At 35.9% G+C, this 22153-nt stretch overlaps 3 protein-coding genes across 4 annotated transcripts; all 3 read right to left on the bottom strand.

Annotated features, from left to right (window-relative positions):
- Window positions 1-3944: 3944 nt before the first annotated feature.
- On the bottom strand, window positions 3945-5381 carry LOC107657637 (protein S100-B-like). Its single transcript, XM_016445789.1, has 3 exons — window positions 5241-5381; window positions 4813-4955; window positions 3945-4425 (listed from the first exon to the last, which is right to left on the bottom strand). The coding sequence occupies exons 2-3, from the start codon at window positions 4951-4953 to the stop codon at window positions 4246-4248; spliced, it is 321 nt and encodes a 106-aa protein (XP_016301275.1). The 5' UTR covers window positions 4954-4955; window positions 5241-5381; the 3' UTR covers window positions 3945-4245.
- Window positions 5382-10721: 5340 nt separating this feature from the next.
- On the bottom strand, window positions 10722-11974 carry LOC107657638 (protein S100-A1-like). 2 transcript variants are annotated; one of them, XM_016445791.1, is made up of 3 exons: window positions 11877-11974; window positions 11186-11338; window positions 10722-10947 (listed from the first exon to the last, which is right to left on the bottom strand). In XM_016445791.1, exons 2-3 carry the CDS (start codon window positions 11327-11329, stop codon window positions 10777-10779), a joined length of 315 nt encoding a protein of 104 aa, XP_016301277.1. In that variant the 5' UTR covers window positions 11330-11338; window positions 11877-11974; the 3' UTR covers window positions 10722-10776. The 2 variants fall into 2 exon arrangements, with proteins under 2 accessions (XP_016301277.1, XP_016301278.1); XM_016445792.1 differs by having other exon boundaries at window positions 11186-11334; window positions 11877-11959.
- A 1952-nt stretch (window positions 11975-13926) lies between these two features.
- LOC107657636 (keratinocyte-associated protein 2-like) lies at window positions 13927-16198 on the bottom strand. Its single transcript, XM_016445788.1, has 5 exons — window positions 16070-16198; window positions 15208-15362; window positions 15036-15099; window positions 14443-14509; window positions 13927-14270 (listed from the first exon to the last, which is right to left on the bottom strand). Exons 1-5 carry the CDS (start codon window positions 16071-16073, stop codon window positions 14153-14155), a joined length of 408 nt encoding a protein of 135 aa, XP_016301274.1. The 5' UTR covers window positions 16074-16198; the 3' UTR covers window positions 13927-14152.
- Between the last annotated feature and the right edge of the window lie 5955 nt (window positions 16199-22153).

Here is a 22153-nt window from a genome sequence, read left to right as displayed (position 1 = left end):
TTTTTTTTTTTTTGCACCCTCAGATTCCAGATTTTCAAATAGTTGTATCTCGGCCAAATATTGTCCTATATTATTAATTAATATTATTAAGCTTATTTATTCAGCTTTCAGCTTATGTATAAATCTCAATTTAAAAAAATTGACCCTTATGACTGGTTTTGTGGTCCAGGGTCACACATATATATATATATATATATATATATATATATATAGGCTAGTATATAGGCTAGTAAATCTGATTATATATCAGATTTAAATGGAACAGTTAATGAATCTTTTTATTTATAATTTATTCATATTTAATATTTATATTTACTAATTAAAATATAATACCATAGAGACTTTGGGGTTGAGCCCTTTTTAGTTAGTCAACAAACCAGAATTTCCTCACAAATAAGTGCTTTTCCTCCTTCGAGCCGAACGGTTTTGAGCATGGTGAGAAACGGTACGATTATAAAACCATTCCAGGCTGTTGTATGTATAAACTTTTGCCTTTATGATGTGATCATCCTCTCGCTCGCTCCAGTGTTTACCTTCAGAATCACGCAAGAGAAACCGTAACCGTGTCAACTGAACCTAACGACACAGTTTCACAATGACAACCATTCGGCACTATGGCGATTAAGAATATTAAATAACAAGCTATTTAACTGGATTTTTGTTCTGCCACCCACTATCCGATTTGACCCCAAACAAATTAAATGATCACATTTCATCACTCTTATCCAAAGCGCTATCAAAGCACTTCTGACTCCAAACACACTATTAAGACAACAGCTAAAAAATAATGTGAGTGATGTGTGTGTGAGTGTGAACTGTCTGTTTGTGTGTGTGTGTGTGTGTGTGTGTGTGTGATAGGGTTGTGAGGTTTACTCTAGGCCTACCACTTATCGTGCCACTTCACCTCCACAGTGGCTACTGGCTGCAGTGCATTAACTATGACCAGCCATCCATTTCTACAGACCTCTCGCTAAACCTAATTTTAAACCCCATTTAAAAATTTCTATAGAATGTATAGTTTTTTTTTTCTCATCTTGCTATACCATGTTTATTGTTTATTGTGGAAGTTAGTACAGGGCATAATTCAAATGAATCTCCATGAAACATTTATGCAGATATTTTAACAATGCAGTTTAAAACGCAGGTTAATATCCAAAGTTTATTGCATCAATCAGTTCAGGTAGTAATATCTGTGCATATTTTACTGTTGTAGGACCTTCATTCGGAAGTTGCTGTCTATTGTATTTGTCCCTGCATCAACAGAAATACAGGTTACTTGTGCAAAACGATCATGTAATCAGTAGGCCGTTGCATTGTCTGCGAAATGAAGGTGTGTCAGGCTCCTCCGAGATTAAAGCCCTGGGGTCTCTGTTAGTGTTAATGTGGCCCTGCTTGAACTGTCACTGGATGTGCACCATTTACCTTCACTCAAATCCATGTTCATGTGAGAAGCCTGCAGTCAGGGTTTGACCGATATTACCTCATACTTTTCTCAATGCAACTCTGAAACCTTATATTACAACACTCCTCATATTACAGTCTTTTTAGGGTAAATCGCTCTTGTTGCAGCAGTTGTATGTCGCTTTGCTAAACAAATGTAAATGTGTATTGCAAACTATATTTATCACCTCTGAACGTATATTATTTTATGCTTCTATTTGTCTGTCTTTGTCTGCTTTCATTCTTGAAGTTGAACAGTTGAAGCTGTCACCACATCACCACACCCAAATCATGCCACATAGCAAAAAAACAAGAGAAGAATGACAGGGTGGGACAGAAACACGTAGATCAGGACTTCAGTGACTGCATCTGAGCTCTGAATGCTGTGCACTTCCTGATTTAAATGACTGATTTATGGAAATGCGCCCAAGGGAAATTATTCCCTGCAAGTTATCATGCATCTGAATAGACAACAGATGAGTCACAGCCAGCCCATATTTGAATGCAGTTTAAAGTCATGCATGCACAGCTCATGGAATCATCTATTTCTCATTTTAAACATTCAGACAGTCTCTTGCAGACACAGTGAGTTCTGACATTGAGTTACGGTAAAAAGATTAATGACTTCACATTAAGAACTGATCTACAATATATAACGTACTTGAGACTACAAGTCGAAAGTTTAGACACACCTACTCATTCTTGTCACACACAACACAAATGCACTCATGCTAGGAATATACTTTTAAATATGTAAGAGTAAAACAATTGCACTGTTATGGCGCTAAGGTACAGTTTTCCTCACATTATGACTTTTTTTTTTCCAGGTTACATCTTGTTGGGTGCAAGTATACCAGAGAATTTCTTCCAAGCAAATGCCATCTGTTCCATGTAAACAGGCCTGATCGTTTGTGTGTGTTTAGGAACATGTGGGTGTGTTCACTCTTACATTAGACTGCTGTACAGGTGCAGAGGACAGGGACTGCACTCTGGGAAAAGCAATGTATACAGCAGAGAATCAGGTGTCCCTGCAGTGAGGCCCAAATCTGGGATTCAAAAATGTAATATAAAACTGGAAGTTAAACTGTGATTTAAATGAAAGTGAATGTGCTGCAGTATTTCAATGTCACTAATTAAAAAAATGAGTGACATTGATCATGTGAATTTGTTTTTACAGACGATCGCATGGTCTTCATGTTCTTTGAATCGTCAGGTTTTACACAAACTTGTGGAGTCCATGCGAGTGCGTCTGCCATTTAAGTAAAAGCAGGACAAATGAAATAAGACATGCAAAATTCATATTCATTTTTAGTTTAATTATTCACTCAAATTATTATGCTCATTAAATAATTTGCGGTTCGTTTTTTTATCAATAAAACAAGCATTTGCATGACATGTTGCTTCATGTCTTGGCGTATTCATGTACGCTTTCATTACAGTAATGTGAGAAAAGGATTAGGACTGTGTGGGTGAAACAGGTTCAAATCTACTTCTTAAGTATACTATACTTTACCTAAAACTGCTATTATGCAAAAGTCTGATATATTACTCTCTTTGACTGGTAAACTGGAAATTTGAATATTGATTTTTTTTAATCTTGAGTCTGTAAATGTGACATATAACTGACTGATTATTGACATCAATCTTTGCTATTAAGCTTGAGTTATTTGCCTTTGCATTGCAGCAGAACTTTCCATTTGAATAAGTCAATATAAAATGAGATATTTCAAACAGAACTGCCTGCACTCCTGTCAGCACACTTCTGTTTGATCTAGGCCTTTGTGGAAAAACTCAAATGGTAGGGCAAAGTTAATTGCCTGTATGCTTACATTTGGGGTTTGGAATACATTTTATTAAAATGTAATGTGACTTTAATGTGCATTGAATGATTTAAAGTCAAACTTTTCAGACAAATGTTTAAGTGACTTTTTCAAAGGGTACTACATATACCTGATAGCAAATAGTAAGCTTTTTCTAAGGTTACTGCACATTCACAGAAGTGACAGCATTTGTAAAACAGAGGCGTGACAGAGTCATTAGTGCCAAATAATGTTACAAAGCGATTCTCTTATAAGAACATATTTGCATGCACATTTGCATTGAGCAAGTAGGTCAACTGCACTAGCGCTTCATTCAACAATTGTGCAAAAAGTCAGTTTAGAAGGACAAGAATTGAAGTGTCTATGAATTACCAAAAAAAATTCAAAAATTATATATATATAATTTTTCACATAATTATGTGATATAAAAAGATATCATGGAGTGGTTCCTTGACCTCCAAAAATCCATATAATATTAAGGCCCAGCATGCAATAATTTAAATAAATGTATGTGCTATACAGGTTTTTTTGAAAACGTTGCATGCAATTAATGATGTACATATACATATACATATTTAACATAGTAAAACATAATTATGTGAAATAATATGACATCATAAATGCCATCATTGGTAAAAGATGACATATAAATTAAGTGAAAAAATAAAGTGAGAAGTACATGAGTCATGACAATAGGTTTTTTATTTTTGTCCAGAAAGCTAAAGATTACACTACTGCAAAATGCATGTAAATTTTATTGTTCATTAGGCAGGACAAACATTTTTCACAACACTGTTGAGAAATCTTTCCTACTACATGAACTAAATGGTACTAAATGGCACTATATTTGTTCAAACCATTTTTACTGTGCCTGTCTTACAGCATATAAAATTGTTTGCAACATTATTACACATTATAGAGAGGTACTTTGGAACCTTGTAGGAGGCAAGAGTCTAGTGCATCAGGAGTGTAAGGATGTGAGTGTTCACTTATCCTGACACCCCCTGCCCTTTCCTCTGCACTTTTCCTTGCCGTGCTTCTTTATGTAGTAGGCCCTGGCTAAGCCAGCAATACACTGACTGAATTCACGGAAGTTCACTTCACCATCATGGTTCTTATCCAGCTCTTCCATTACCTCCTTAATATTATCTGGATCCACTTTATCCTGAGACAGACATAGAGGGAGGAATGTCAATGCTGTAATTACTTACATACCACTCATAGCTGTACTGAAAAAAAAAAACATGCAAGGAGCAACTAGTGTGTACAAGATACTAAAAAGTATATTAGCAAATGAAAGGTGTATAAAATGAAGAGCCTCATGCATGCATGTTATGGCTCATATAGGGTAAACCTCTCTCATGCCAGGTTGCCATAATAACATTCATTGCACAACAAATGCACAGCATACTGTATAATTAGGAAATAGATAGGAATTGGATTTGTTGCAACATGTTGGAGGTGTTCACTTCCTCCAACCAATAGCTTTCTTTCTCACAACTTCGTCTTTTTTTTTTCTTCTTCTTCTTCTGTGCATCTGTCTAATTCTCACCTTAAATTCAGGACTGGTAATTTGGGCTTTAATGAGCTGTCCAAGTTCAGCATTACTGAGCTGGGTTTTCTGCTCATCTGTCCCTGCATACTCCTCAAACACCTCCACTATGGCCACAATGGCTTTCTCCAGCTTAGACATGTCTATGAGAAAGAAAACAAGAGAGAGAATTCATTTAGATCATCTCATGAAGTGCACTAATGCCAGTCAGCACCTCTCCATACATTTAGCTCCCCTCCATACATTCATTTTCATCCAGAAAAGCAAGTATTTAGCCAATACAACACAATTATATCTGTTGCAAAAATACCCACAAAATGATGGACTGCATTTCTATAAACTTCTTCTCTGTCCTATTTTTGTAGCTCTGTATTTCCTGCTTTTTGCGCTTTCATTTTCTCTCTCTCTCTCTATTTTATTTGACCTACCTTGAGGTTGTTGTGTTCCCAGAGAAGTTGTGCAGATGTTTTGTTGGAGTAAATCGTCTGCTGCTTTTAAAGCACTTATACTCCACAGCGCACACAACGGCAGGAATGATTCATTCTTGTGCTATGAAGGATCTGTAGCACACCCAATCAAGTTTGACGAGACTCACATGCCATAAAAAAAATACGCTTTAAACTGTTCAGCTTTCAATACCATATTCTGCTGTGTTTGACTCTAGCTAGTTTATAGTAAATAAATAAACAAAATATAGGGGATTTCCCCAGTCAGACTGCATAGGGAATCTGAGTCATATTTTAGTGACTCTCTCGCTCTCTCTTTTGGGCGTTGTCTGCCCTAAACGCCATGTTTTTTTTCTCTCTGATGTGAATGTCAAATCTTTAAACATTGTTTAAAAAAAGATTCAGCATTTATGATAAAGATAAAAGACTCATTGTGTAGCTATGACGTTGTTGCTGATGTTTTCATGGAAGTTTGAATCACAAGCTTCAAGCGAAGCTTCATATTTGGAATAAACAGAGACATGCTTATCCTCTCTAAATCTAGTATTCAGACATCAAAGAATGCCTGATATTTGCAAAATGGCCTCGTTTTGTAAAGAGACTGCATGAATACTCTATCTAGCTGTACACAGAAATGCAAACAAATATTAAGCCGTCTGCAGACATATACAATTATGCAGTGTTCGAACTATACCATGGACTTTGGGGGAGCCCACTTGTTATTTTTTTTATAACGGGGGGGGTGTTTGTGCACTTGCGCGTGCCTCAAAAAAGGGCTTACAATGACTTACAAAGATACATAACAGCTTTCAGGGGAGCCCATGTCTTATTAAGGGGAGCCGAGCTCCCCCTAGCTCCCCCGTAGTTCGCACCCTGCAATGATGCATACAAAGGTGCACAAAACCACATACTAAACAATGACTGCTCAACTTCATGAAAACGGATGACTGCTCGGTCGTGCAGCAACAGGATTATTCAGTATTTCCTTTAAGCTTTTCCTTTATGAGAGAAATGCTAAGACACTGACTCATCAGCCATGAGTGTCATAATATCTTGATTATTTGTCTAGTTTTGGATCCTTAAAAAGTAAACCCGGATAAACAGACCACACCCTTTTGAATTCACTTAACCTAACATATATCACGGATCTTCCTTTAATGATGTGTGTATATATATATATATATATATATATATATATGTGTGTGTGTGTGTGTGTGTGTGTGTGTGTGTGTGTTCAGAACACAATCAAGTTGGTAACGCAAGCAACAAAGTAAATGTCAATGTCACAAACCTCTGTGACAAATCTGTGGACTGTGGAGTATTAACAAAAAAGGGTGTGTACTTTTAAATGTGCGTTATGTAGCCCTCTTTTGTTCAGGTCCACTTCTACAGTATGGTAAGCATATATGCACCTCCGACATTTTTACTGAAGTGCACAAATAAACACACCTAGACAAACACACACACACACACACACGCACATGTTTACTTAGCTATCTAAATGGGGACAGTCCATAGGCGTAATGGTTTTTATACGGTACAAACTGTATATTCTATCACCCTACACCAACCCTTCACCTAAACCTACCCCTTACAGGAAACTTTCTGCATTTTTACCATTTAAATTTTTAAATTTTTATTGTCAGGTTTAGCTCACTTTTGGGTACACACACACACACACACACACTCATTATTAGTGTATAGGTGCCATAGCCATGATGATCCATCATGAAAGATTATGCCCTCTACCGTAAAAACTAAAATTATAATATACCAAAGGAAAATAAAATAGAAAAGGAAAATAAAAAAGAAAATGCACAAAAATAAAATGACTGGTGTCACTTTATATGACATTATGACACTTTAACATCATAACTGATAAGGGAAAACAAATATGTTTATGTTAGGATGTCAATTTTTAAAAGGATTCATTAGAAGCAGATGTAAACAGTAGTTGTGCTCTAAACAAGCATTTAGCAAGCGTTATTTTACTGACAAATGTCAGATACACGCTGCTCTCGCCCAGAGAGAGTGCGCGCGCTTAAAACATGTCCCTCCTTTCCCTCAAACTGTGTCCTGTGCACTCTCAAATCTCCCTGTGCTCATGCGCTAGATATTCAGTCTTTTCGCACCGGAATTAAACGTTGTCAAAGGTTATCATTATGCACTTCTAAAAAGTAGTCTCAAAACAGATTTGTGCAGGGTCTTTCCTTTATTTTTTTGCTTTTGTATTTTTGTTTTAACATAAACTGGTTATTGTAGCTCTTACAATGTCTGCAAATGCATTAAACCCATATAATATAATGTAGTAATGTTATGGCAAATATGAAAAATTCATTATAGTGTTATATTTGGTCTCCAGATCTTAAGTATAGGTTTAGGGAATAGTGCATCTGACCCATATCTAAATAGTTCTGTCTTAAATCAGAAGATACGAGAAATAGAAAAGGAGGAGTGGAGAAGACGGAGAGCGAGTTGATGTGCTCATGTCATGTGGTTTACTGCTGACATCTAGTGATCACCTTCCTCAACTATAATTATATGGTCGTATGACAGACATTAACAGTGGACACTGGTAAAACAAAATTCTATAGGCTGTGCCACATTCAACAATTTCAGCAAACATCCCAGTATGATTTAAGGTTAAGAATAGGTTAAGAATAAAAAGTTAACTGAGGTTAATAAATATTAAGACTAGAATTTGAAACATATTTGATAAGATAAATATATTACCAAGTTCTGGAATAAGTTTGTGTTTGGAATTGAAGTTTGATTTTCTGTCAAATTAAAAGAAACAAAAACTCTTTAATTTTCATTATTCACAATGTAGCTATGCACAGTGTGCTATTTATATATGTATATATATCTTATATATGTATTATTAATATTATTAATATTATTGTTATGTGTGTGTAGCTCAAGGAGGGCGGCGCCCTGGCGCCCTCTATTGGCCAGCCACCAGTTTAGACACTTAATTTCACTTTGACAATAAATAAATAAATTACAATTGTCCTTGTGTCATTCAGTTTGTTTGTGCATCATGTAATAGGCTGTGAGAAGGCTATATATGTACACATACTAATTATTAGTATTGTATCAATATACTTATTGTAGTTATCTAATGAAGATCTGAACTATGTATTTATGTAGGCCTATTTAAAGTTCACACACATCATGTGCCTTACGGAGGAGGAAAAAAAAACATGTTAGTACTTGCTGCCATGAGGTTGACACACCCCAGAGTCATTCATGGTTGCCAGGCAACTCGACTGTTTATGGTTTATACGGATTTCAAACACGCCCACACTCTGTCGGTGGTTCCTGCATGAGGGGGGTGCAGAGCTCGCACATTTGAAAATCACCAACCAAATGTGTCAATGGTTGAACTGTAATGAGATTATTTGAAACTCTAGATCCTAAAAGTGTAAAAAGTTTCTCGACTGTTTATGGTTTATACGGATTTCAAACACGCCCACACTCTGTCGGTGGTTCCTGCATGAGGGGGGTGCAGAGCTCACACATTTGAAAATCACCAACCAAATGTGTCAATGGTTGAACTGTAATGAGACTATTTGAAACTCTAGATCCTAAAAGTGTAAAAAGTTTAATATGTAAAATGAATTATGCATGTGTATTTACAATAAACACCAGCATGTGCATGAGGTCACGTGAGGGTGCAAGTCATGAACATAATGTTCCACAGATAACACACAAATGAATGTGATTGCAGGGATGCATGAAATATTGTTGTGTCTGGCTCGGAGTTAAAACTGTTTACTGAATTTCTGTTGTGTAAATACTGGATTTAGGTAGGCTGTTAAAAAAAGCGAAGGCCAGGATTAGAGTTGAACCTACCTTTCTTTTCTAAATAGAAAGCATTCAGAAACAAATTTAAATTTTCATGTTTGTATTAGGCTAGTTAAAAATACCAATGTCAGGGCAATAAAAATAATTATTTAAATATATGTTTTTATATTTTATATATTACATATTGGATAATCATATAAAATATTTTACTGTACATTTTCACCAGTAAAACAGAATAGATGCTCCATCTTTATCTTCCCTAGTTGTAAGGATTGATAAGACACCTGTCTGATGTCAATCATTGGCTGTAAGACAACGAGACTGAATGACAGTTATTCTCTTATGGGACTATTAAAGGAAGTGTGGAGAGATAATAAAGACAGAGGCTGCTCGTTGAATATCTATGAAGTCTCTGTAGTACCAATGAATCTACCAGACATTTTTTAGTTTTGAAAATTATGTTTCCTTCAGTCTGTTTGCTCTTCTTCAGGAATTACTGTAATTAGTTTCAATTCCAATTGAACTTAGTTGATGTTGTCATGCTCTTTAAATGTCTGTTACAGACTCAGTCATTTCTAGGAAAAGGCAAGGTTGTTCTGCAGCACTTCAGTCACCATGTTAAACGAGAAGTTTCATCTAATCTGTACAAATCAAGCAGCTGTTGTTAAATCAGCTCCATATCAAGTTCCTTTTGATTACCTTTTGATTATCATCAGAGCACAGAGGTATAAATATAAATATAACACAGAAATGTACACAGAACTTAAATGATTTGAAACATTTTGGCAGGTGGCCTAAAAAACAAAGATTATTGGAGTATGTTTTACAAGAAAATACAATTTAAGTCTTTCTGCTTCAAAATTTCACATTTGATTGAATGTGTTACTTGCCATTTCTTTGTAATTAATTATGAAATTTATTAGCAATTTTGGACTGAAAATTGTTTCTACACCATTTTTTCCCAGTATATAATAAGTTAAAGGGTTAACAAATTGCATTCTCATCTCAAGCTAAATTAATCCACTTTAATATGCTGTATTTTGTGACATCACGCCTAAATAACAAGGCTGACCAGTTATTTTACTTGAAAGGCCTTGCGCTTGTGAAAAGTAAATATAATTTAATGCTCATACTTCTTATAAGTTGTTTGTGCAAATAAGGGACAAAATGGCACCCATTTTGTAGAATGATAATTAAAATAAAAATGTCAATTCTAACAAAGTGCTCAGTTCTGGAATATATTCCATGTTAAGATTGTAAAGCACAATCTCTCTAACTCAACTATTTGTGATTGGAGTCCTCCAGTTCCAATGTAAGTGAATCATAGAGGACATTTTGCATTCCCTCTTGAAAGTCTCCAAGAGTCTCATTGAAAAAAACTTGCGACACGATATCTTTATAACTTTGCAAAGACTTGTTGAATCCAGCCCTGAACTGCATGGAAGCAAAGGACGACAAAAAAACAACCTATATATAAACAGTGTTTACTTCTGTGGTGGAACTTACATGACTTCTGTGGATGAGTTCTTTCGTGTCTAATGCTAATACTTATAAAAAATAAAAATAATAAAATTGAACACCACTTAACAAAACTAAAGAAACATTCTCCTTTACATACATAGAGTGTAACTATAGTAACAACTTCAAATCGAGGCATGTGGCTGAAATGGTTTATTAAAACCTATTAACAAAATGACAGAACAGTGATCTTTTATTGCTTTTTGACACCCCCTGCCCCCAGCTTGTGCATCTTGTAGATCTGTTCACAGGCAATGGACAGGCCCACCACAAGAGACACAAACTCTTCAAAATCCACCTCTCCATCACCATTAGCATCCAAATCCCTCATAATCCTGTCTACGGCAGCAGGGTCCTTCTGAGACTACAGTAGAAGAGATGAGAGAAACATGTTTGAAATAGAACAAATGGAAGACGTTTTCTATAGATGATGGAAAAAGAGTAAGGTTTTAGAAAGATCTGAAAGATACACTATGAGCAGGGCCAAAATATTTTTAGGGGCCCCTTGCTACACCATAGAGGGCCCCGATCATCACAGGGCCCAAGTCAATGTTTAGAGTTGCCCCGCCCTGGGTGTAGCAATAACAGATGGAATGTTGTACCTTCATAAAGTTGGCCAACTCTGTCTCCATCAGCAGTTTGAGCTCTCTGCGATTTAATGTTGATGCATTTCCACTCTCTTTGCTCGCATAACGGTGAAACACTGTGATCAGCGTCTCCATCGCTCTCTCCAGATCAGACGGCATTATGACTGTCTACAGTGAGAGATAACGTATTAGTTTATGTGAGTGTCTCATCCCTTAATCAAACTGAATATTGTGCAAACAGCCCATTGTTCTCCTCCTGTTGGGCAGACTGAAACAGAAGTGGGTTTTTCCATTTGGAAATAAGCCAAATTGTGAGTAATACCCACCAACCGTCATGCCAAGTAGATGCAGTAAAAATGAAGGCATTTAATTTAGTATATGCTGATGCAATTCTTTCAATTATTTAAGTATTAAGAGCAGTTATTTCAAATTAACAGCAGACTTTTAATCTTCCTGTAAAGTTTAGATTCTATTATGTAAATGACGCTGACGTCCATATAATCTGTGTATCTACGCACACGTCACATTCGTAGGCTTATCAAAAACTATTTTTGTATTTCGAAGTATTGTCCTACTAATAAGTAGCCATAACTTACAATATTAAGGTAAAAACTTTTTTTTAAATGCTCAAGTTAAACAAAGTTGTACTATGCTCTATACTCTAAATCTCAACGCTTTTCTGAATAGTAAACGTTTGTGTACTTACGCTGATAAAAGGCAGAGCGTCAACTGAAGATGAAAGAATGTACTGAATGTCCCGTGCAAGAGCTGGGCAAGAAGCAGAGCATGAATTTATACCGGGGCTCCGCCCGAATGATGAGTATGAGGTTGGGCGAGTCTGTGGGAAAGGACTGTAATGTTAACTGTTAAGAGTTTAACGCCACAGAAAACGCTGACTGCGATTTTCAATCCAAACGTGAAGGAGTGTAAGTGAGTCTGTGTGTGTGTATGTAAATGTAAATGAATATAACAGTGCTTCTGTTAGAGCTTTATGAATGAGAAATTTCACACCTAACCCGGCTAGAACAGAAACACATCTAAAATCAACCTAAGATGGTTTGTTGCTCTGGTCCTCTGCATTTAGGGCTTGAAACCAGATGGACAGTAGTAAACCAGCTAAAATAAACCACCGTTTGTGAAAAAGACCTGTGATTAATTGTATTGAACGCTCACTTGCAGAATACACAGTGGAATTTATTACAAATTATATATTTTTTTACCTATATAATTTCAATATTATACTTTACTATCAACGCATTCTTATTTGTGTTGAATAAATGTTCTGAATATATGTTTTCTCAGTCAGGAACAGCTCTCTTTCATTCCTTTCCACCATTTCCTAAGTGAGTGACTCAGAGCTTTCACAATGCTTCTCGTCTGACAACACAACTCGTCTTGCTCTCAATTTTGGACAGATGTCTGAAAAGGATACTTGCCAGGGCATTATTTTTAAGGGTAGGGCTGTGGTTTTTGGTAGTGATAAGGCTTGTTCCAGTCTGCAAAGCAGGTATGAGGGGATGTCCCTACCCAGAACACAGGAAGTGCCTTTAACCATTTCGTCTATGTAAGAAAATGTACTATCATACTTTAAGTGACCAACAACACAACCTAGGGGCATGTTTGGTAGCAGCATTACTGTGCACATACCATACATGAGTGAGACAATGTTTAGCCAGAATTCATGCATTCATTGCACCACAGACCTAATAAATCAACATTTCCCCAAGCAAAACAAAGGGAAAGTTACTCAGACAACTTATACATTGTATCCCTTTGGAAACTAAATGTAATCTCTATCAGTAGGACATGGAAAGGAAAAAGGGAAGAGAGAGAACAGTCATGGGTGGATGACACATGGTGTTTTGACCAGGCGTGATTGTGTTGTCATAGTAGCATGGTGGACAGCTCAGAAGGGGTTTCACAGCATTCTTTTCAAGCTAGGACATGACTTTTTTTTTTTAAGTGGCCTAACCAGTAGTTTGGTTCAAAAAAGGTCCAGTGCAAATGTCTAAAGATTCTTAAATCAAGATAAACTTGTTTGAGAAGCAAAATGACAGGATAAGTCGTCTTGTTTTATGAGAAATGTCAAACCAAGAACAAATATCTCCTAATGGGCTCAGAAAATTCAACTTAAACAAGTTTTCATACTCTATAGACAGATATTTGTGTTTTAAACAAACTCAATTTTGTTGTTTCTAATAAAACAAGAATTCATATGTTCAGTTAGCATCTTAAGTAACTGAATTCTGGTCGATCTGGTTTTAATTGAAACACGTTGAAAATATATTTGCTTGAGCTTCAACTGGTAGAGGCCCAAATTTTTAATCCCATGCTAATTTGAACCTTATCTGCAGTTTGACCTTTAAGGACTAAGTAGTTTAAACAGAAAGTTGACAATGACTGGAATTTTTTGCAGGGTCAGTACCAGGACTGAATTAGCTGAGTCCCAGGATGCATTTTGAGGCCTTAGGCAGTTAGCCAACACAGATTAGCATACACAAAGGGTGGAGAACCAGAACAATGAAAGCACTTTGTGGGTTAAGTGCGGTCACATTAGCAAAATTTTGTGGGCAAAAAATATCCAAGTCTGCAAGGGAAGCTTTTACACATCTCTATGAGTCTCCCCATTTAATATATTCCTATTTAATGTCTGGATCTTGCCTGTGAAATTTTGCTGAGCGAAGATAAATGTGACTACACCTTTTAGTCATTTGGAGTCTAACAACAGGAAAACAAGCAAAATGGCACATGTATTCTTTCTTCAATTTTTAATAACAAACCCCTTAAACAAAAACATTGTAAACAGAACCAAAAATCACATATCTATGACTGGTTTGATCAAATGTGTTTAGTTATCTTTCAGTGTGAATGGAATGGATAAAAATGTCTGCTGTTGGCAAACATCAGATTTTGTAGCTTCAGCACACTGCGGTCTGGTGGCTGAATGGGTGACTGTGATAGTAACGGGATGAGGTAAGCACTTCAGTTCTTTCTTTTGCCCTTGCTGGTGGGTTTGGCGGGAGCTGGAGCAGGTGCTGCCTGGTAAAGAGCTGCTGACACTTTGTTGATGTAGTACAGTGCAAAGACAGAGAAGATCAGGCTATATGGGAGAGGACAGAGATAGAAAGAACAAATGAACAGTTGCCAATCAGACATGAAGCCTATAAAAGTAATGTGGGTTTCCTTTTCTACAATTGTTTACTGGTATGAGCCAAGTTTTTTTCTGTGATAATCAAATTACTTTAAAACATAAGTAATGCCGTCCCACTTACCATGTTGTCACGCACACACGATGCACCAAACCAGACGCAAACAGAGAGAGGCACAGGCACAAGACAACTAAGAGAGAGATGGAATCATTTTCAGGCAAGTACAGATATTAATCTTAATTAAAATCATTAATCTGATTTAATTTGTATAACAAATTTTTATAATTTGTCACATGATCCTTCAGAAATCATTCTAATATGCTTATGTGGTGCTCAAGAAACATTTCTTATTATTAATGTTGAAAACCGTTGTGCTGGCTAATATTTTTGTGGAAACCGTTGCATTTTTTCAGGATTCTTCAATGAACAAAGTTCAAAAGAATGCATTCACTTTTTTTTTTTTAATGGAATTTTTTGCAACATTATAAATGTTTTTACTGGCACTTTTGATCAATTTAATGCATCCTTGCTTAATAAAAGTATGAATTTATTTCAAGAAAAAAAAGAAAGAAAAAAACTGAGCCCAAACTATTGAATGGTAGTGTACAATGTATTCATTTGAACTTTCTGCAGGCGAGGAGGAGGATACACCAGACAACAGCAGTATAACATAAGGTCAATGCACAGTCTTGTCTTGTGCATATTCTCACACTTACTCTCTGGGAAGATTTTGGCTTGGAAGCCTTTGCCAAAGACAAGGTTCTCCAGGTTATTGAAAGCCTGTAATTGCGGGTTAAGAACTAACAGAAAAGCAGATGAGCAAAACATAAATAATGTTGAGGTTACACAAACTAGGGCTGTATGCATGACAAGGCGGCAGAAGGATACAGTAAGAGAGCAGACAAACAGCACAGATCCCAGGAAGCCCCCCAGGATGGTCAGCCACTCTGAAGAGCCCAGCTGCCTACTGAACATCTGCATTCCTGCAAACACCAGCACTGACAGCAGACTGGACAACAGCAGGGACGTGCTTGTGTTCACCGCTATAAAACAAGAGAGAAAGACCGTGTGAAAGAGTGCGTGGAAGCAGCAGTCTAAAAATCAAAGAATATTATGACCAGTCATGTTACTAACACGTTTATTTTTCATTCATATTATTTATTTAAAAACAAATGTAATTAATATTTTTTACATTTACACTTATCTGAAACATTTGACTATTTATTGTTCTACAGAACATTAAAATACATGGACGAATTTTGACACGTCAATGTACGCGTTTTAAAACGTTCCGTGTGGAAACAAGCACTGCAGCTACAATTTTCTACAATAATCTTTTGTTTGCTTTAAGTGCTTATTTGCTAATATAAATAGTAAGCGTACACTGGATTATGATGTTCTTGTTCTTTCGGCTTTTCTACAAATGCTGTTCCGATGACGATTGAAAACGTATGAAATGTTTTAGCATGGGTTAACGTTAGCTGTGGCTAAACGGCATTCAGATTGTACAATGTTTTGTGCTTTTTTTCCGAAACACAAAGGGACGAAACTACCACATTTCAGCACATTGCTAGTGTTCTCAAAGTTATTTAAATGAAGATCTGCAGCAGGCAACTATTTTGCGATTAAGGGCTAAAACTTTAAGCGAGCCCATCTGTCCTATTTCATGTTCATGCGTGCAAACTGTTCAACAGCGCCAATAGATAGAACATGATTTATCCTGAATAATTCATATAAAAGCTACACTCACCCATATTTGACAGCTGTAAGGTAAAGAGACAGGTTTAACACCTCGCTTTTCAGTCCCAGGGCCAGCAGAGCAAAGATGCCGCGACGCTAACGTCTAAAAACTGTGCCAAGTGCGAACCCAACAAACCCGACAGCTCCATCTAGTAGACAGAAGAGAGCAGCACATTCTTTTTCTTCTTCTTCTTGTAACGTTTATTGGCGGTGGCCAAGCCAACTTTTGGTGCATTACCGCCACCAACTGAACTAGAGTGTGGAGTGACAATGAGAAGGATAAAAAAAAAAAAAACATCTTATATCCTCATGATTTCCCGTGTCTCTTAGATAACTCATTATCATTCTTCTGAATTCTCTATTACCTAATATTAGTTCTAATGTCATATTTTTTTGCACCTTCTGTTTGTATCTTTGTTTCCAGCACTTGTCTCTCTTTACTATCAGTCTACACTGTAATAAAATATGCTCAACTGTTTCAATTTCGCCACAAGATCTAAATAATCCAGAAGGATGCTTCCTGATTTTATGCAAGTCTCCATTTAAAGATGAATGTATACTAATCTTAATCTTGCTATTATTACTTCTTCTCTTCTTGTAAAGTCACTTCCAGTCTCATTATTTTGTAATCCTACTGTCTTTTGGATTTTATACAGATGTCTAGCTGCCTTCTCCATATCCCATTTATGTTGCCAAGATTTAATAACAGCTTGCTTAATAATTGCCTTTGCTTCTGCTTTGCTGATTTTTACATCAATTTCTACATAATTTTTATTCAACTATCTTTTAGCATGTTTATCTGCCATCTTGTTTCCATCTATTCCAACATGTGCTGGGACTCATAAAAACTAAACAACCCTGTCCTGAGCATGAAGTCTATATAGCAGTTGCATTATGTTGATAATAATATCTTGTCTGCAATTTGATTGTCCTGACTGAATACGTCTTAAAGCCGCCAGAGAATCTGAGCATAAAACTGCTTTCTTAATCTGTGTCTCTTCCAACCAATGTAAAGCTATAACAATAGCAATCAACTCTGTAGTAAATACAGATAAGCAGTCTGGTGTTCTTTTTTGCAATAATTACTTCCTTTTGTGGTATGACTATTGCTATTCCTGTCTTATTAGATTCTGGTTCTTTTGAACCATCTGTATAAATTTGTACATTGTCATAATATGTCTGTTCAATATAATGATTTACTTAATTTATTGCACCACTATTCGATTTGTCCACCTCTAGTAGATACAGGTCTATTGCAGGCATTTTAAATAACCACAGTGGGAGTGCAGATATACTGTAGGAACTACATCACTATACTTTCTTTTCTTCTGCTATCCAACCAATGCTTTTTATATTTGTTCTCTCATGTTCCCAGCATTCTTCAAAAATCGCCTTAGTTGGATGCTTACTGTTGTGGCCTTTTAAGGATACCCAGTAAATCATTTCTAATTGCATACGTCTTTCTTCTAATGGCATTTCGCCCATTTCTACCTGCAGGGCAGCTTTGGGTCACATTCTTTTTTCTTTTCCTTTCTTTTTTATTGATTTAACAACAGGGGAATACAGACACACATAATCAAACATAAAACAATGAAAGCAAAGCTTTTTCATCTTATGTTAAAAAAAAAACATTAATGCATCTAATACATTATCTTTTTCAGCAGCAAATAAATCTTAACAGCTTTACAATTGATCTGTCTTGAGATTAAGGAATCATAAAAGATCTTAAAATCAGTGGAAAACAGTCTACCATTTGGTACAGTTGACATGTATTTTGCTTTGTGTATATGTATTTACCAAATAAAATAAGAATTTTGACTATATTCTCCATCTCTAGTAAACCAGTATCACATTCCATAAACAAGGCCATTGTATCAGTTTTCATAAAAAATGTATAAACCAAATAAACAATGAAACTTGGGTCCAAAATAACTTTGGAAAAGTAACTGAAAAATAGCCTATGGTGTAAAATTGTCTCTGACTCCTCTTTAAAGTTAAAGAAGGGTATTCACCATTAGGCCTATGGTGAATACCCTTCTTTAAATTTACTAAAGTCATTAAATTGATAATATCAATGAATTATTTCTTAGACTTTGACTTTATTAGGAATTACATAGCCTATTTATTTATATAGGTATATGACCAAAATTTATGAACAAGAAGAAAGGGATAATCATGTTTCAACTTCATGACAGCATTAGGAAAAACATGTTTTTTTTTTCTGTGGTTAAGATAGCACATTTACAGCCACATACACTTAATGCATAGCCTAAATACTTTTATTAAGGGGCAATATTTGCCCCAGGAATTGATTTTTTGTGGATTTTTTAACCTTTAGAAGATAATCGTCTTGAAGCACGTTCAAACAAATAGTGTGTACATGTATAGCCTATATTTATGTAAAAAAAAAAAAAAACATTTTAGTTTTTTTAAAATAATATAATATAATATAATATGCGTATTTTTATAACGTGTGTATTTTATGTTGCTTTGTAAAATCAAAGCAACATAAAATACACACAGCAACATAAAATACACACGTTATAAAAATACGCATATTATATTATATACTTGTATATTATATAGGCTACTTATAATATACTTATATTACACTTGACTGGCACACAAGCGGCTGTGCGCTCAGCATCCCTGCGCATGCTCTTTACTGACCTCCCCCCGAATACCTCACAACATCCATCGACTACATGGATGGCTCAACATCCGTCAGAATAGACCACAGCAAGCACTGTTGGAAAACCTCTAAATCAACATGGATTGCGTTAAATTGGACCTCTCCGATATATTAGACACAAATAATATCATTATAACGTAAAGGTTTGTCCTATAGCCGTCAATTTCGGTTGCAGATACCACCATTTCGGTTTATTTCGCGGTGTCCTGATCTTATAAGCTGTTAGTTGTTTTTAATTAATAGATACATATATTAAAAAGGGCGCTCAATAATAGAGTTTATTTCATTTGATATTATTTTACCAACCGGCATAGTTCCAGCAATGGCAGATGCGGAGTTGCAAACCTTTACATCCATAATGGACGCTCTCGTGCGCATCAGCGTAAGTAGGCTACATTTGCATCATCAAAACCACATATTTGCACGTTATCTGTGATTTGCATGCGGCTGTTATTTAACACACGAATGCACGTCATATAGCAGCTTTCAAAGAAAAGGGACATTTTAGTGTTTTTCATACCCAAATGTAAAATTTTAAAAATAGCGTTAACATAGAAAAACACCCCATTTTTTTATTGAGAGCAGATCATTTCCTCGGAATGTGCAAATAACACCTGTAAGCAGAAACCGAGCTCCTCATCTGCTACCAGCCGCTGAAGCGCGTGTAGGCCAAGGCTGCTTTTCTCTGGTATTATATGATATATTTGCTCTCACTCGTGTAGGCCAAATAAATAACAGAATATTTTCCCGTTAATACAAGATTGAATATACGGGCGCATTCAGTCTACCTTAGTATCTAATTGACGCATAGGCCTATCAGACGTTGAAACAACATATACATTGATTCAATGACTTGATGGAAAATTAAAGAAGGCTTTATAAATCCAAGAAAAGGTAAAAGGCCTTGTCACTGTCGCGCGACAGGATGCATGTTGCCATAGAGACGGGATGCATGAGCGCTGAGGCCTGGAGAGCCTATGTGGGAAACGCCCGTTAAAAAGACGGATAGAAGACAGCTGGGCGAATTTAATTATTTGAATGGCTTATTGACCAAATTAAATGTATATGCTGTCAGCTGTGGGGAAAGTAACGGCTAGACGCTGAACAGAAAACAACTTAAAATAGCCAAAAATTGATTTGCTGGTCTGGTTTAGAAGGGTTTAGGGCCCTTTTCTTCAAGATCATCTTGCTAAGCAGCTAAACTAGCTGAGCACCTGTCTGCTGATCAGTGTGTCAGCATGTTCTTTTTTCATTTGTTTTCAAATGATTGGGACTAATAGAGTTGCAACAGTGCCTGGCCACTTTTTCAGCAGCCTTGGTTCTGGAAATAATCATAAGGATTTAAAAATACGTTTTTAACTGTTAAGATATGAAGCAGACCGACCAGCTATGAGGTGAATCACAACATTACAAAGTTTAATTTGAAGCAAAAAATATCTGAAAACTGAATAAAACAAATGTACAAGACTGTGTACTTAGTGGCTTTAATAAGGAAGGAGCTACAATCCTGTGAAGAATTACATTAAAAACATTTAAGAAATGTAAACTATTTGTTTCACTATTTTGATTCATATAGAAACAATATATTTTATGTGTATTGCAAAATCTAAATATTTAAGTAGTTTAAGAGTGTAGGGAGAATCTGCGCAAGTGGACTGGCATAAAGTGTTCTTTTGGCAATATTTACTAGTGAAGGTGGAGATTTCTTTTCAGAATCTTGGGTAATGCAGTTTTCACCATCGATTCCACTGTTAAACATGATTATTTAAAGAATAGGTTGAAATAATGTGGACTGACAGCTTTAACAAAAGCATAAACCATCAATTAAAAAATGTCTGTCTTTAAAGGTTAATCATTTATCATTCAAAATCAGTAAATAAATCAAATGAATGTGATTTTTACTTCAAGAACTGTTGAAATATTATAATTTCTTTAATTTAGATTCCATTGGTGTAGAATTAAAAAATGTTTACTTCCTTAAAATGACTATACCAAATATGAAGCTCAGGTGGCTGGAATGTAAATAAACAAGATTTCTGTAACCTTAAACTTTATTACAGAAGCCAACATGAAGTTTTTCGAGTTTGAGGAGTGACATTCTTGTACTTTCTGGCATTTGAAATGTTTGAGTTGCATTTAGACACTCAGACCAAAGATACAAACACACCTTTGAACAGATTTCTCTATTTGAAAACAACTCGTAAATCTCTCAATTATGAATAAAACGAAGTGGCTGAAAATATCAGTCATACTGTATGTGTCACTCATGATTTGAATGTTGCATAAAAAGATTTCCATTGTTACCTCACAATGCGAAACTGGAGTAATTTATAAAAAGTACTAGAATAAAGGAAGTATTGACTGCGGTTTTAATAAACAACATGGCTGTTTGTGTGTGTTGATGTTTGATATGCACATCCTTCTCCTGATATGCAAATGTTCTGACTAACCTATTTCCATATTGTTTACCTTACATAAACCCAGTCCACAGCATAATCCATAATCAATTTCAGTCATTAAAATGGAAATAATAATAATAATAAAATACCCCTTTTCTACTCCAAATATAACATCTTTGGATCAATCTACAGTTCTTCAAAATAAATAAATAAATAAAACATGAAACTGCACATAACATCAGGAATTAATATTTTTGAGTGAGCTTAACCTCAGAATCAGGATATATGGCTATGATCTATGCTTATATATACTGTATCAACATAATCTATAATGTAAAGAGCATGCCTGTTTGATTGCATGTTTTGTTCTGCTAATTATTTATTTAACTCTGTCTCTTTCTCTGTCTAGTCCAATATGAAGAGCATAAAGAGAGAGCTGCACTGTCCAGTGTGTGAGGAGATGGTCAAGCAGCCGATAGTGTTGCCTTGTATGCACAGTGTGTGTGTACTGTGTGCGGCAGAAGTCTTGGTTCAAAGAGGATACCCTCCACCCGAACTCCCCGCAGAGCCCAAAACTCCCACCTCAAGCCCCATCACGCGCTCTCCCCGACAAACACGCCGGCCTCCGCCCAAAACAGACCGACTAGACCGGGTGATCAGAACAGGTTTGTGTGTTCATTAATAGACACTAAGATCAAAATAAAGTGTGCTGGTATTTTATTAAACAGCTGTCTGGGACACTTGATTCTGATTTGTCAATCAGTTGGTCAGTTCTGCAGTCAAGCATTTTTTATAGTGACCACTAAACTGTACACTACCATTGAAAAGTTTGGGGTCAGTGGGATTTTTCAATGTTTTGCTCACCAAGGCTGCATTTATTTAATCCCAAATACAGTAAACACTGTAATATTGTGAAATATTATTCTATTTTATATGTTTAAAATGTAATTAATTCCTGTGGTGGCAAAGCTGAATTTCAGTAGCCATTGCTCCAGTCTTCAGC

The sequence above is a fragment of the Sinocyclocheilus anshuiensis genome, unplaced genomic scaffold, assembly GCF_001515605.1.
Source record: "Sinocyclocheilus anshuiensis isolate Anshui unplaced genomic scaffold, SAMN03320099.WGS_v1.1 scaffold43, whole genome shotgun sequence".
In the NCBI taxonomy this organism is placed as follows: domain Eukaryota; kingdom Metazoa; phylum Chordata; class Actinopteri; order Cypriniformes; family Cyprinidae; genus Sinocyclocheilus; species Sinocyclocheilus anshuiensis.
The sequence above is the reverse complement of the archived record's forward strand: the minus strand, read 5'-3'. Positions and strand labels throughout refer to the sequence as shown.